This window comes from Vulpes lagopus, chromosome 5, assembly GCF_018345385.1.
Source record: "Vulpes lagopus strain Blue_001 chromosome 5, ASM1834538v1, whole genome shotgun sequence".
Classification (NCBI taxonomy): domain Eukaryota; kingdom Metazoa; phylum Chordata; class Mammalia; order Carnivora; family Canidae; genus Vulpes; species Vulpes lagopus.
In genome coordinates, this window is record NC_054828.1 from 104,305,940 (window position 1) to 104,319,963 (window position 14,024).

The 14,024-nt window shown below is 35.8% G+C and overlaps 2 protein-coding genes across 2 annotated transcripts in view; one reads left to right on the top strand and one right to left on the bottom strand.

Annotated features, from left to right (window-relative positions):
- PRKD3 (protein kinase D3) overlaps positions 1-14,024 on the top strand; it is an 86,108-nt gene that overhangs the window by 60,851 nt on the left and 11,233 nt on the right. The window contains exons 9-14 of the mRNA XM_041756645.1: positions 300-423; positions 2,608-2,685; positions 3,764-4,040; positions 7,470-7,522; positions 11,624-11,696; positions 12,394-12,500. Coding sequence (XP_041612579.1) covers positions 300-423; positions 2,608-2,685; positions 3,764-4,040; positions 7,470-7,522; positions 11,624-11,696; positions 12,394-12,500 — 712 coding nt within the window. The remainder of the gene's footprint in view (positions 1-299; positions 424-2,607; positions 2,686-3,763; positions 4,041-7,469; positions 7,523-11,623; positions 11,697-12,393; positions 12,501-14,024) is intronic.
- Positions 1-14,024, bottom strand: part of NDUFAF7 (NADH:ubiquinone oxidoreductase complex assembly factor 7) — a 53,731-nt gene that overhangs the window by 1,550 nt on the left and 38,157 nt on the right. The gene's annotated exons all lie outside the window — the stretch shown is intronic.

The following is a 14,024-nucleotide window of genomic DNA, read 5'->3' on the forward strand; positions in this document are numbered from 1 at the left end:
CTTCATTCAGATCTTCTAATTAGGGAGAATTCTTTCTGCTCTGTGCATTGTTCTGTGTTATCACCCTTCACAAAATATTGATGACAAATAATGAGAACTTGCAGTATTATCTTAGTCTTTTATAAATCAATTGTGTATCATCATAATGGGGTTAATTTATTTTCTTAAGCTATTTCTCTTAGATATTTTGAAAAATTTTAGCTCAATTGTCTTAAAAAGGGCTGATGAGTTTATAGTATTTATATGATTTTTAAAAATAAATTATCAATATTTTATCATAAATTCTAAATGTTTTTTAGTCCATCAACAAGCAGTAATATTCCGCTAATGAGGGTTGTACAGTCCATCAAGCACACAAAGAGGAAGAGCAGCACGATGGTGAAGGAAGGGTGGATGGTCCATTACAGCAGCAGGGACACCCTGGTCAGTAATCACAGACATTGTAATATGGTAGTGAAATTTTGTTTATGTGCTTTACTTTATGCATTTTTAAAATCAAAGTAAGAATGAAATAAATATTAAGACATTATAGTACACTGGAACTATAGGTAAGTTTGTAAAGAGTTTTCAAAAGGCAGAACTTTGAAATATTTTTACAAACTAGTAGAGCAGTAGAGATTCAGAAAGTGTCTGAGGATACAATACCAAATATCAAATCCATTAAAGAAATAATTGATAAGATGGACTTCATTACATTTAAAAGCTTCTCCTCAGCAAATGACAGTGTCAAGAGAATAAGACAAACACAGATAAGGAGAAGATCTTTGTAAAAGAGACATTGATGGAAGACTATTCTCCAGAATACAAAAGAACTCTTAAAACTCAATAGTAAGAAAACAAACAACCCAATTAAATAAAATGTGAGTCAAAGACTTTAACACATACCTCCCCAGAGAAGATATACAGATGGCAAATTAGCATATGAAAAGATGTTCTATATCATATATCATCAGGGAAGTGCAATTTAAAACAACAGTACTATATCACTACAGACTGGAGTGGCCAAAATCTGGAACATTGACAACACCAAAGGCTGGCAAGGATGTAGAACAACACATACTTTCATTCATTGCTGGTAGGAATGCAAAATGGTATGGACGCTTTTAAAGACAGTTTGACGGCTACTTACAAAACTGAACATACTCTTATCATATGGTGTAGCAGTTGCACTCCTTGGTTTTTACCCAAAGGATATAAAAACTTATGTTCACACAAAACCTGAATATGGATGATTACAGTAGCTTTATTCATAATTGCCAGAACGTGGAAGCAACAGGATGTCCTTCAGTAAGTGAATTGACAAATAAATTGTGGTACATCCTTCCTGACAATGGAATATTATTTAGTACTAAACAGCCGTGAGCTATGAAAAGACAGGAAGGAATCTTAAATGCATATTACTAAGACAAGAAGCCAATGTAAAAAGGCTACACACTGTATAATTCCAACTATGTGACATCTGGAAAAAGCAAAACTATGGAGACAGTAAAAAAGATCAAGGATAGGGGGCAGGTAGAGATGAATAGTCAGAAAGAACACAATTTTTAAGGCAAGGAAAAACTCTAAAGTCTCTTAATGATGGAAACCTGTCATCATACATTTGTCCAAACCCATAGAATGTAGGATACCAAGAGTAACCCATAATGTAAACTCTGGACTTTGTGATTATGATTTATCAATATAGGTTCATCAGTTGTAACAAGTGTACCATTCTGAATGAGGATGTAGATAATGGGGAGGCCATGCATATGTGGGGAGCGGGGGGTATATGAGAAGTCTCTGTACCTTCCCTTTAATTATGCTCTGACCAAAAATGGCTAAAGTCTTCATTAAAAAAAAATAATTTAGACATGTGAAAGAAACCACATGTCAAAAAACAAAAGCAAAGACACATGACAAACTGGAAAAGTATTCTAAAGTCATAATCTAGACATGGAATAATTTCATTATATGTGAAGGCTGACGACAAATTGATCAGAAAAAGGCCACAACACAAAGAATGGGGAAAGAATATCAACAGCGTTCACAGGCAAGGAAATGCAAATGACTCTTAAACATTAGAGCTTTTTCTCGTTTTTTAATAAAAAGTACAATTTAAAACTTCACTGAATTGTCAGCTCTTATTTATCAGTGTAGCCAAGATCAAAAAGTTTAGTAACATAACTACATTAGTGAAGGTTTGAGTAAATAGGTATTCATGTTGCTGATGAAACTATAAATTGAGTCAAATCTTATGTAGAGTGATTGACACTGTCAAGGAAAATTTACATGTGTATATGTCATTTGACCTAGCGAGCCAGAGGAAATGTAGCCTGTTGGTAAATTACCTATCTGCACATGTGTACCACATAGGTATTTGTGTGTGCATGCATAAAATTCTTTAAAAGTATTCCCAGAAACCTACTATCATTGGATGGGAGTGGGATGTTAGCGGTGATGGCAATATACTTGTCACTCTATCCTTCCTATGTTTGCAGAATTTTGACTCTCTTGAATTTTAAACCTATTCAGAAATACAAATATGAATAGGAATGAAAGAAAAAGGAAGATGCAGATACTTTGAAGGAATCATTTTTATACCTGAGTATTATGCCCTTTATTTTATAGAGAAAGAGGCATTACTGGAGACTGGACAGCAAGTGTCTAACATTATTTCAAAATGACTCTGGATCAAAGTACTATAAGGTAAAGATTCCACATTTTAAAAAATACATACATTGAAATATTCTGTATTTTCAAAATATATTCAGGTAATGTTGATTATTGGAGTATACCTATTATGACTGCCTAATATCATTTATAGAAGTCATTGTTAAGTTTCTTGTTGAAATAAGTGTCCCACACTCCTCCATACCCCCCCCCCCCCCCAATAGCACTGCTACACAAGGTGGTTTGTCATGTGTTCCTTTGGTTTTGGCCTGCTTCTCAGGTTGTTCCTGATTTCCTTTTGGATGCTATGATTTAGATTGCGAAATTTAGTAAGTCCCATTATCATAGCCTGTGCGAAGAGGCCAGGTAGTATTTGGTGTTCTCCACCACTCCATTTTATCTTAGGCCCCGATTCCCAAAAGCTGCTGCTGCTTTGTATAGTCTTATTTGTATAAGACTTTGTATAGTCGTCTTTGCTTGGCTTGCTCCACACTTTGCCGTGTCACAGACCAACACCAAAAAAATTGTAGAGTGTAGCAGTTGTATCCCTAAGAGAGAGTATAGAAACTCATGACTTGCTTTGAACTGGTTGGGTTCTTTTAAATATGTTTTTTTGTGTGTGTTAGGAAGTAAGCTACATGTAAATAATTGTTACAGCTATGGGCAGAACTAGAATAGAATACTTGAACAATCTATACTAACATTCTTTTTTCACTCTTATTTTTGCTTTGTTCTCTGAGGGCTGTATCTTGCAGATAGCTGCTAGTAGACGAGTAATTGTTGAGTTGATTTAATGATGATTGGAAAGTGACAGATGTTGGATATAGTAGCAGTCACCCTTCATGGTCCTCCCCTTCCTTGCATTCTAATGACCTGCTGAAGGCCTGAATCACTGGCTTAGTTATAATCTCCTTGCTCTGCCTTTGGCATTGTTGGGCATACAAATCATTCAAGACAGATATTATCGTAAGATTTAACTATGTGTTCTATGTACCACATACTTGTGTTCATCTTAATGCAAACATTAGAAACACATATCTCTGATTGTTTAGTGTATTTGAAAATAAAAACAAAGATGTATTCATATTTTTTAATGCTTAATTTTTTACTTCAGGAAATTCCACTTTCAGAAATTCTTCGCATATCTTCACCACAAGATTTCACAAACATTTCACAAGGCAGCAACCCACACTGTTTTGAAATCATCACTGATACTATGGTATACTTTGTTGGGGAGAACAATGGGGACAGCTCCCACAATCCTGTTCTTGCTGCCACTGGAGTTGGAGTTGATGTAGCACAGAGCTGGGAAAAAGCAATTCGCCAAGCTCTCATGCCTGTTACCCCTCAAGCAAGTGTTTGCACTTCTCCGGGGCAAGGGAAAGATCACAGTAAGCAATAAGCTTGTTGATGGCTTTTTTACCCCCTATGGTTGTTAAGCATTTTGTGGGTGTGGTTGTGTGTCTGTATTTCTAATGCTCATTTTAAGCTTCATCTTTAGTAACCAGTATTGTTAGTTAATTCCTTTATACGTTAGTTAAAATGATATATACAATCCCCAGAGCTTGGTTCCAGAGTCAGTCTCCCTACATTTAGATCCTGGCTCTGCCAACATATATGTGATCTTAGGCAAAACTTTACTTCTCTGTAATAGTACATACCTTACAGGGCTGTCAGCATTAAAGGAAAGAGAACCAGTAAAGAATAAAACAGTGTTCGGTATCCATGAACTCTCATTGGATTAAGCAAACTACTAGTATTTTGCTTCATGGTAAGATATAAACAGGTGATGAAGTATTAAAGTTAACATCATACTTGTGAAATCTATGAAGTCAGAAATGCTGTTTTTCTCTTTTTTAAAATATTCATTTGAGAAAGAGAGAGTGCAAGCAGGAGGAGAGGCAGAGAAAAAGGGAGAAGCAGACTCCCCATTGAGCCCAATGTGGGACTCAATCCCAGGACTGAGATCATGACCTGAGCTGAAGGCAGATGCTTAACCATCTGAGCCACCCAGGCTTCCCTTCTTTTAACTGTATTAAAACATTCAGAAATACTAAAAAATTATTGAAACATGTTCTTTGCACTAACAAAATTTATAAAATAAAACCTAAATTTGGGCAGCCCCGGTGGCTCAGGGGTTTAGCGCTGCCTTTGGCCCAGGGCGTGATCCTGGAGACCCGGGATCGGGTCCCACGTCGGGCTCCCTGCATGGAGTTTGCTTCTCCCTCTGCCCCTCTCTCTCTCTCTCTCTCTCTCTCTCTCTCTGTGTGTGTGTGTGTCTTGTGAATAAATATATAAAATCTTAAAAAAAAAAAAAAACACGCAAATTCGTGAAGCGTTCCATATTTTTCGCAGGGACCGAGACAGGACGGAGTGGGGCCAGGGGTGGCGGGTCCTCCCGCGCCTTCTCCCCTCCCCCACCCCCTGCGCCTCTTAGGGACGCTGGGCTCGGGCCCAGGCTGGCTGCGGCCTGGCTGGACACAGCCCCAATAAACGATCCCACAGCCTCAAAAAAAAATAAATAAATAAAATAAAATAAAATAAAACCTAAATTTGATAAAGAATCAAGTGAAAGCCATAATATGTCACTTTTAACGCCATTGATGTTAGGTTATTTATGGAGAAACGTTCATTAGACAAATATATTTAAATTGAAATAGATATCATTTCCTAAATGTACTTTATTTCAGTTTAGCTGTATTATTTCATATACCTATTCTTGGCATTATGCTAGGTTCTAAGCTAGAATGCAAAAGAAATACAGAAATTAAAGGAGATAGGACTACAAACATAAGTGTTGAGTAGTAGCATAAAGCAGTAGAGCGCAGAAATGAGTAATGCCTTACTTGGGGGATGCACATATGGATAGCAGGAGTAAGCAGAAACTGTGGCAGAAGAACCTGATTTGGACCTTGACCTTGGATCTCATGTAGGTTAAGATAGGATAAATTAAAAGAGAAGGGTGGGGGAAGTAGTGAATCTTGTTAAAGAGAGTTGTGATCAAAGGGATGAAAGTAATGACTGTGAACACGTTTGGTGTTTAATATTGATTCTTAGAGGATGAATTAGGTATTTATAGTGCTTTTTGTTTTGGTGAATTTTAGACAGAACTTTGATATCCTAATTAAGGCCATGGACCTTTTCCCCCAGAAAATAATACAGGTACATAACACAAATTTTATGTATCACTGGATATAGGAACTTTCTCCCTTGAGTTTAGAGTCTCTAAAACCAGAATTGCAAAAAGGGTTAAGAGTGAGGATACTAGAGAATGAAAGCACAGTTGCTGCTTACTGGCTAATGTGATCTTGGTCTCTGCAGTCTCTAATCTAAAGTGGGAATAATAATAAATGCATATAATGCACTGAGCACAGTTCCTGACACATTAGTAATATTATTACTTGGCTGTTGGCTGCTGTTGCTTTTTCTTGGGGAGAGTTCTGGGAAGCAATAGAAAGTAAAAATAGATGGAGCTAGACAGTGGAGTCCTTTGAAACAAAATCATTTTTGCCTTACACTAGGAAACTGGAATGACTGAAAAGCAGAACTTTTGAGGCTTTAATATCATTGATGCTGCGCCTTTTTTGTCTGTTCATTAATATTTAATATTTGAATTATTTAAAATATTTTCAGATTGACTTCATATCTTTATTTTTAATTTTTTTTTTTTAAGATTTTACCTATCTATTCATGAGAGACACACACTAGAGAGAGAGAGAGGCAGGGACACAGGCAGAGAGAGAAGCAGGCCCCATGCAGGAAGCCTGATGTGGGACTCGATTCCGGGTTTCCAGGATCAGGCCCTGGAGGGCTGAAGGAGGTGCTAAACTGCTGAGCCACCCGGGTTGCCCAACTTCATAGTTTTAAATGCAGTTTTTGACAGTCATGTTACTTATATTTGACATATGCTTATATATTCTTGTTTTAAATTTTTATATTTTGGATCATAAAGGAAATTTCACATCTTGTCTCTGAGTTGTCTCTGAGATTCTAGATGTTTGAGACCTTGTCTCTTACTCACTTCACCTGTGTCAGTTATACTTCCTTTGCTTACCAAAGTAATAGACATTTAAACTTCACAGTAATATGGAATATAAAATGAGAAAGTCCTTCTAGTACCCTTGTAACACACTCCCTTGTTGCTGTTCCTGTATCTCCCCCCTCAGAAAAGCATTATTAACCATTTGGTGTATATTTCTTGGTTTAGGGAGATTCTCTCTGTACTGTATTGTTATAGTTTTACAAAAAATGTGGTCATACTTCATTCTTTTTGCAACTTGCTTTTATGCACTATTTAATTAATATGTATCAGATATAATTCAATGTCAGTATATAGACTTAACTGATTTTTAATTTTTTTTGTTAAGTAAAACATGCTTTTTATGTTTTAGAAAATGCAGGCAGCATAGAAGTGTATAAAGACTAAATAAAGTCTTTGTTCCCCAACCCTATGCTCTCTCACTCACGAGAAGTATCATAGTTTCTTTGTTTGTAATTCAAATGCTGCTGCCTTACAACTTGCCTTTCTGACTTAAGATGCCATGGATAGCTTTCCAAGTCAGTATGTACAGCTCTACACCATTAAGTGTTTAGATAGTATTTCTTTGTGTGGATGTATCATATTTTATTTAACCACTTTCTTGTTGATGGGTTAGTATTGTGTGTGGATAATTTTTTTTAAAGAACATAATTATATTAACTGTATGTTAGCTAGTTTTTAAGATTTAATATATTGTGGACATTCACATGTCAGCAAATGTTAGTATTAAGCCATATAAGTTTTGTTCGTTTTCTCATACATCATCCTTCTGTTTCTACAGAAGATTTGTCTACTAGTATCTCTGTATCTAATTGTCAGATCCAAGAAAATGTGGTAAGTAAACATTAGTTAAAATGTGCAAATTGGGTAATTAAAATAGGTAAAATAAGATGTGAAAATCTTATTAGAAAATAAGCTCAAGAGACAAAAAAACCAAACTCTTAGATACAAACTGGTGGTTGCCAGAGGGGAGTTGGGTGGGTGGGGGGGGATAGGTAAAATAGATAAAGGAAATTAAGGATACATTGATCTTGATGAGCCCTGAGAAACCTTTAGAATTGTAAATCACTATATTGTTCACCTGAAACTAATAGAGCAATGTATGTTAATTATACTTGAATTTAAAAAAAATGTTTATAGGCCAAAGTAATGAGCAATTGGCCTAAAGACTCACTAGATTTTGTGGCTAATTACTTCTCTAAGGAGTTCTGCCTAAGGCAGATTTTTTTTAAACTGTGAAAATAAAGATAACTTTTTCTCAAGTGATAGTATAATGTTACATAGTGATAGACTAGTTCAAAGAGAACGGAGGGATTACTTCACATTGGGTCAGGAGGGTAAGCTTCCTAAAGGAAGTGAAACCTGAGTGGTACCACAAGGAGGGACAGGAATTTCAGATGAGGGTGGGGAACAGTAGTTGTGCAAGTGCAGGGACCTGGATGGGCAAATAGAATGAAGCAGGACATACAAGACTTTTAAGGAATAGTGAATAGCATGTTGGGGATTATAACAGGAGTCAGCATAATTTCTATGAAGAAATAGATAGTAAATATTTTAGGCTTTGGAGACCATACCCAATTACTTGATTCTGCCATGGTAGTGAGAAGGCGTTCATAGGCAGTACATGAAGCAATGAGCATGACTGTGCCCCAATATAACTTTATTTGTGGACACTTGAATTTTACATCATTTTCACATGTCAGAAAATACTATTATTTTCCCCTTTGTAACCATTTAAAATGTAAAGTTTGTTCTTATATATCAGGAGCCTGTACAAAAAGCCAGCGGGCTGGATTTTTGGCCTACAAACTAATTTACCAACCCTGGATTAGAAAGAAAAAAGGCTAGAAAAAGAAGTCATAAAATAGTTCATTGGCTATATATAAATTTCTCTGATAAAAATCTCTTGCCATCTTCAACTTGGGGCATCCAGCTACAGCTCTGTAGCATATAGATGTTGGCTTTTCTAAGATTGCAGGGAAAACTGGATATCCAGTAGTGGATATCCAGGAAATAGAGGGTTTCAAGGAGATGTAATCTGTATATCTCTTGTTGTAGTGGTAGGTAGAACAGATACCAGATTCTTGGGGAGGGAAAGAGGAATAATACAAACATGAGATCACTAACTTTGAAGGATCTCCCAGGAACTTGAGGGACATGCCCATTCATTGCCGAGAACAGAAAAGGTTCAGAGCTGGTCTTTGTGAAAAAACTTTTCTATCAGTTTTTATATGAATAGTGGATGTTCCCTCATCTATTCTGATTAGAACCAAAATTTGCTTGGTTAAACAACAAGCTGATTAAAGTTGGGAAGCATATAAAAATGATTCTTATAAACCTTAAAATTTTTCATTATACCTTAAAACATGCATATGTACACATTGATTGATTTGCTTTTGTCACAGAGCTGAGATTTTTTTCTTTAAGTATGGGTCTGCTAAGTAGAGTTCCACTTGGTCTATCTTGCATCAACCACATCTGTATGTAGTAATACAGTTCTGATGCTAATCACCCTGATTTTGTGCAGACTCCACAGGTTAAGGGCACAGTTCCTAACAAGGCTGCCTTTATGCCACAAGTACAGAGATCCAGAGTTCACCCGTACTTCTGACCAATTGGCTACAGATTCAGAGGATTCCCATGAACCCACACTGAGGTTCAGTAATTCATTAGAATGACTCAGAACCTAGGGAAAGTGCTGGACTTAGGATTACAGCTTTATTTAAAAAGGATAAAATTCCAGACCAGCCAACCAAAGACGCATAGGATGCAGTCTGGGAGAGTTCTGAATGTAGAGCTTCTGCATTCTCTCCCTGAAATCAGGACATGCAAATCTACCAGCACATTGATGTGTCACTAGCCTGGAAAATTATCTGGCCTTAGTGTCCAAAGTCTTTATTAGAGTTTCATTAAGTAGGCATGATTGACTGAATCTTTGGCCACATGATTGAACTCATTCTCCTACTCCCCTCTGCCTCCCTTGAGTTTGGACTGGTTCGAAGCTCCAACACTCTTGGTTGATCTTTCTGGTGACCCTACCCCATCCTGAATCATCTTGTTAGCATACTTCAGGTGTGATCCAAAGGGCTCACGAATGACATAATGTAAGAAACTCCTATGAATTGGGAAATTCCAAGGATTTAGGGTCTCTTTTAGGAACCAGGGACAAAGGCCAGTCAAATTCTTATTATACAACAATGCCCATAATGCATTCTCTATAATTTCCAATTTTTGTTTCCTTAAAGTAGAACCAGGGATACTTGTGAATTATTCTGGAAACAGAATTCTCACTCCCCCAATCTTTATTTTGCTCACAAATAAATGGACAGCAATTGGTTTGGTATCTCATCTTTATGGAGTTTCTTTTTTTCTTTTTTAAGAGTTATTTATTTAGAAGGAGAGAACATAAACAGGAGGGAGAGAGGGAGAGAGAATCTCAAGCAGACCCTACACTGAGCATAGAGCCCCACACCAGGCTCAGTCTCACTGCCCTGAGATCATGACCTGAGCAGAAACCAAGAGTTGGATACTTAACTGACTGAGCCACCCAGACACCCCATTATGGAGTTTCTAAAACTACCTAGTTTTCATAGTAATCTCTCATGTTTCATTGACTTAAAAAGTATATATATTAAAATTTTTGCAGTAATTAAACTCTGTGATCTGTAACAAGTACATTTGGCGTAATGGGTTTGGGAACACGTTCAGTTTAAAGAGTCACTCTTTGGGACACCACCCCCAGTTTCTTAGGCTACTGTAGACATCAGTCAGTGTGTGCTCTTCAGAGGGAATGAGGAGAGTACAGGTTGTTCTGGTGAATGAGTAAAGAACAGGTGTCAGGAAAGCTTCTACAAATATGTAGTACTTATTTGACCCTGGTATGTCCTGAATTATTTACCCTTTTAATAGGTTTTACTGTTTAATACATCATAAGCCTCTTACCTAGGTCTGTTTTACAAATTAGCTGCCTTTTACAGAGTTCTCTATACAGTTAGGGCTCAATAAATGTCGATGACAATCATAAAATCACAGGCATTTTTTAAATTAGGAGGAATCCTAGAGATGTAGAATACTTTTATACAGATGAGAAAGCCAAGTCCCAGGGAAGTCAACAATTTAGGATTACCTAATTTCAACAGAAATTAGGAAATCAGATTTATGGAATTACTGATTTTTATATGCTGGGTACTGGACTTGACACTTGATATATATCTTTCATTTAATTTACTTAAAAATCCAGTGAATTAGATGTTATGTATCACCTTTACCAGTGAGAAATTGAGGTCTGTGCAATTCTGTTTATTCAGATGAGGTACTGCCATGAAACAGGCACTTGGGGGGAGTGTAACACCCTCTATGCCGACTGTGGCACATACCCAGACAGAGACTCCTGACTGAAGCACCAGGGAGAGGACTGGATAGCGCCCTCCAAAGATATTCCCACAGCAACAGCCAGCACCAAGAAGGAAGGGAGGGAGGGGAGAAGATTGAAGAGGGATCTAAGTTACAGACTTTCTCACACATAACCCTTTCCATCAGGCTTTCAAAATGAGCTTAATCTCAGTAATATGAATCTTCTGAGTTTTTCTCTCAAATCAAAGATAGCAAATCTTCTTAATGGTGAAATAGGTAAAATTTTGTTCTTAAATTTTTTTGTTAACTTTTTATGGAGAATTACTTAATAAATACAAGATTTTCTTTTATTCAAAACTTTTTCCCCTCAAAGGCCTTCTTACAGAATAGATTATACTTGTATGTCAAGAGCCATAGTATTAAAATTGAGCTTTTCTAGGACATGGGAAGTCTGTTCATAAAATATTTGTTAGTAAATTTAGCTGCCTCTCAGAAACAAAAATATCTTAAAGTATTTTGAAAAGAGAGATGTTGACAGTGTTAAATAGAGGGAAATAATGCTGCTTACCCTTTCCTAAATAGGACATTAGCACTGTTTACCAGATCTTTGCCGATGAGGTGCTTGGTTCAGGCCAGTTTGGTATCGTCTATGGAGGTAAGTGACTGCAGGCCCATTTGTCTGCTGTTCGCATGAATGTTGTATCAGATCCAAAGACCTGCAAATATCATGTGGCTCATGATATTGGCAGAGTCATTTAAGCTCACTGTGCCTAGTATCTTCATCTGTTTAATGGAGCTTACAAAACTTGACCTGCATTGTTCACAAGGTTGTTAATTAAGCCTGATACACATAAAAGTACTTTATAAGCTATAATCCAAGGTATAAAAGAAAAGTAATATTAAATCCTAGTCCTCCCTTGCTAGACACTCTTTAAGTGGCCTTTCTGCCTCAACACTTGCTCTGACATGTGGTTAAATAACTGTGCTGACTCAGTGTATCTAGAATAAAATTAGTTCGCTGATACAATTGTTTCTATCTTGACAGTATCTGAAGACTAAGAGTAGTTAACTATCATTTATTTAACAAGGTAGACTATTTTTCAGCAAAAAAGTTGATTCAAATTTCCTGGCATTTCAAGTATGCTTTTATTAGGGGCAACTATTATTAAGGGAAAATAATAATTCACTTCTTAAAGAGTAAAGGAGAAGGAACAAAATCAGCCAAAAAAAGAAATCTAAGAGTAAATAAATACATATAAGTTTCAATCTCTGGACAACGTCCTTATAAAGCTTTTATATTGTATATGAGCTGTCAATTTGCTTTTTTCTGTACCTTTTTTTTTTTTAAATAGGAAAACATAGAAAAACTGGAAGGGATGTGGCTATTAAAGTAATTGATAAGATGAGGTTCCCCACAAAACAGGAAAGTCAACTCCGTAATGAAGTGGCTATTTTACAGGTAAAAAAAAAAAAACCCAAGTTGCTTTGTATTGGTTTTTTGATTTGTGGATTTTTAAATGCAAGTCTTTTTAGAGCTGATAAGAAAAAAAGCTTGTTTTTTCTTCTGTTTTCATCTTATGACCTTTGGGCTCAGTGAGAGGCTGGTGGGCATCTATATTAAATCCTTATGACTTTTTTTTTTTTTAAAGGGAAAAATTAAATTACAGTCCTCTAGGAGTTACAAGAACTGCCATTATGATAGTTTGTTTAGAACACATTTTCATAAGTAAAATCTTAATAACAACAAAGTAAGAATTTATTAATTCATCACTCCAGAAGCTCAAAATACTTGGATAACTTCTGTCACCACATTTGGCTTAGGAGGTCAGTGCTGTACCCATGCAGTGCTCACAGATGATGGTGCTTGGTTGACATAGCAATTGCTGTAAAAATAAATGCTTAAAAATTGTGTGCCTTTTCACAGTAGCATTTGTTATTTTATTAATTGAAAACTCTAAAGACTTAATTTTATAATACCATTAAGGTATATTTTTAAATATATATTAGTAATGACCTAACTTTCATTAAATAAATTACCATTTTCATTTAACATTTTTACCTCTTTTGGGGGTCATCAAGAAGACTTAAATTTAGTTTTATCTTTATTTGTATGAATATCATATGTTATAATATGCAAACGTCTATTTATTGTGTAGCTTTTGCACAATATTTAAGAAATCATGGTAATATAATAGTTAATGCTGTCAGAACCCCATTTGCTTGTGAGTGAAGTTCAAGAAGACAAAACCTACTGAACTTAGGCTTCCTTGAAGAAGCAGGTAAGAAACTTAAAAACACACGATTCATTTTACATGTATTACATTATTGGTTACCAGCAATGACATTTGCCTCCTGTGTTTTTCAGAGGAGTGATAATCAAAAGATTGTGGTCTACAAGCTACTTATGGTCCCTTCAAGGTCACTTCCTCCTGTACAACTGTCTTCATATAGAATATTAATAGCATTCGGACTGTATTAGAATGTGAATATTGTTAGTGATCTTTTTTCATATCTAATTCTGGAATCTTGTTCATTGTCCCACTAATATAACAAAAATAAATAAATATTAAGGATATATTCTTAAGGCTTGATTCATCCTTGCCATTCTGATCACAGACAAATCTCTGAACTAAACACTAAAGTTTTTTTGGCCATGTTTTATCAACTATGGCTCATAATAATTAAATTTAGGGAATTCTGGGTAATGCACAGGGCAACAATGGTAGTATAGCCTTCTGCAGCAATTGTTATTAGTTTAAAACTCCTAAGATTTAATTTTATAATACTTCTTTTTCATTGATACTACCATACAGGGAATATGGTTAAGTAATTGTAGTATGTCTCCAAATATACTATTTTCATCTTAAATTTAATACCATGCTTTTTGTTGTAGATTCTCTTCAAATTGTTTATATACAAATTTACATTTTTATATTTAGTTAATGACTTACTTTGTGCCAGAAACTGTACTTATTAATAAGTA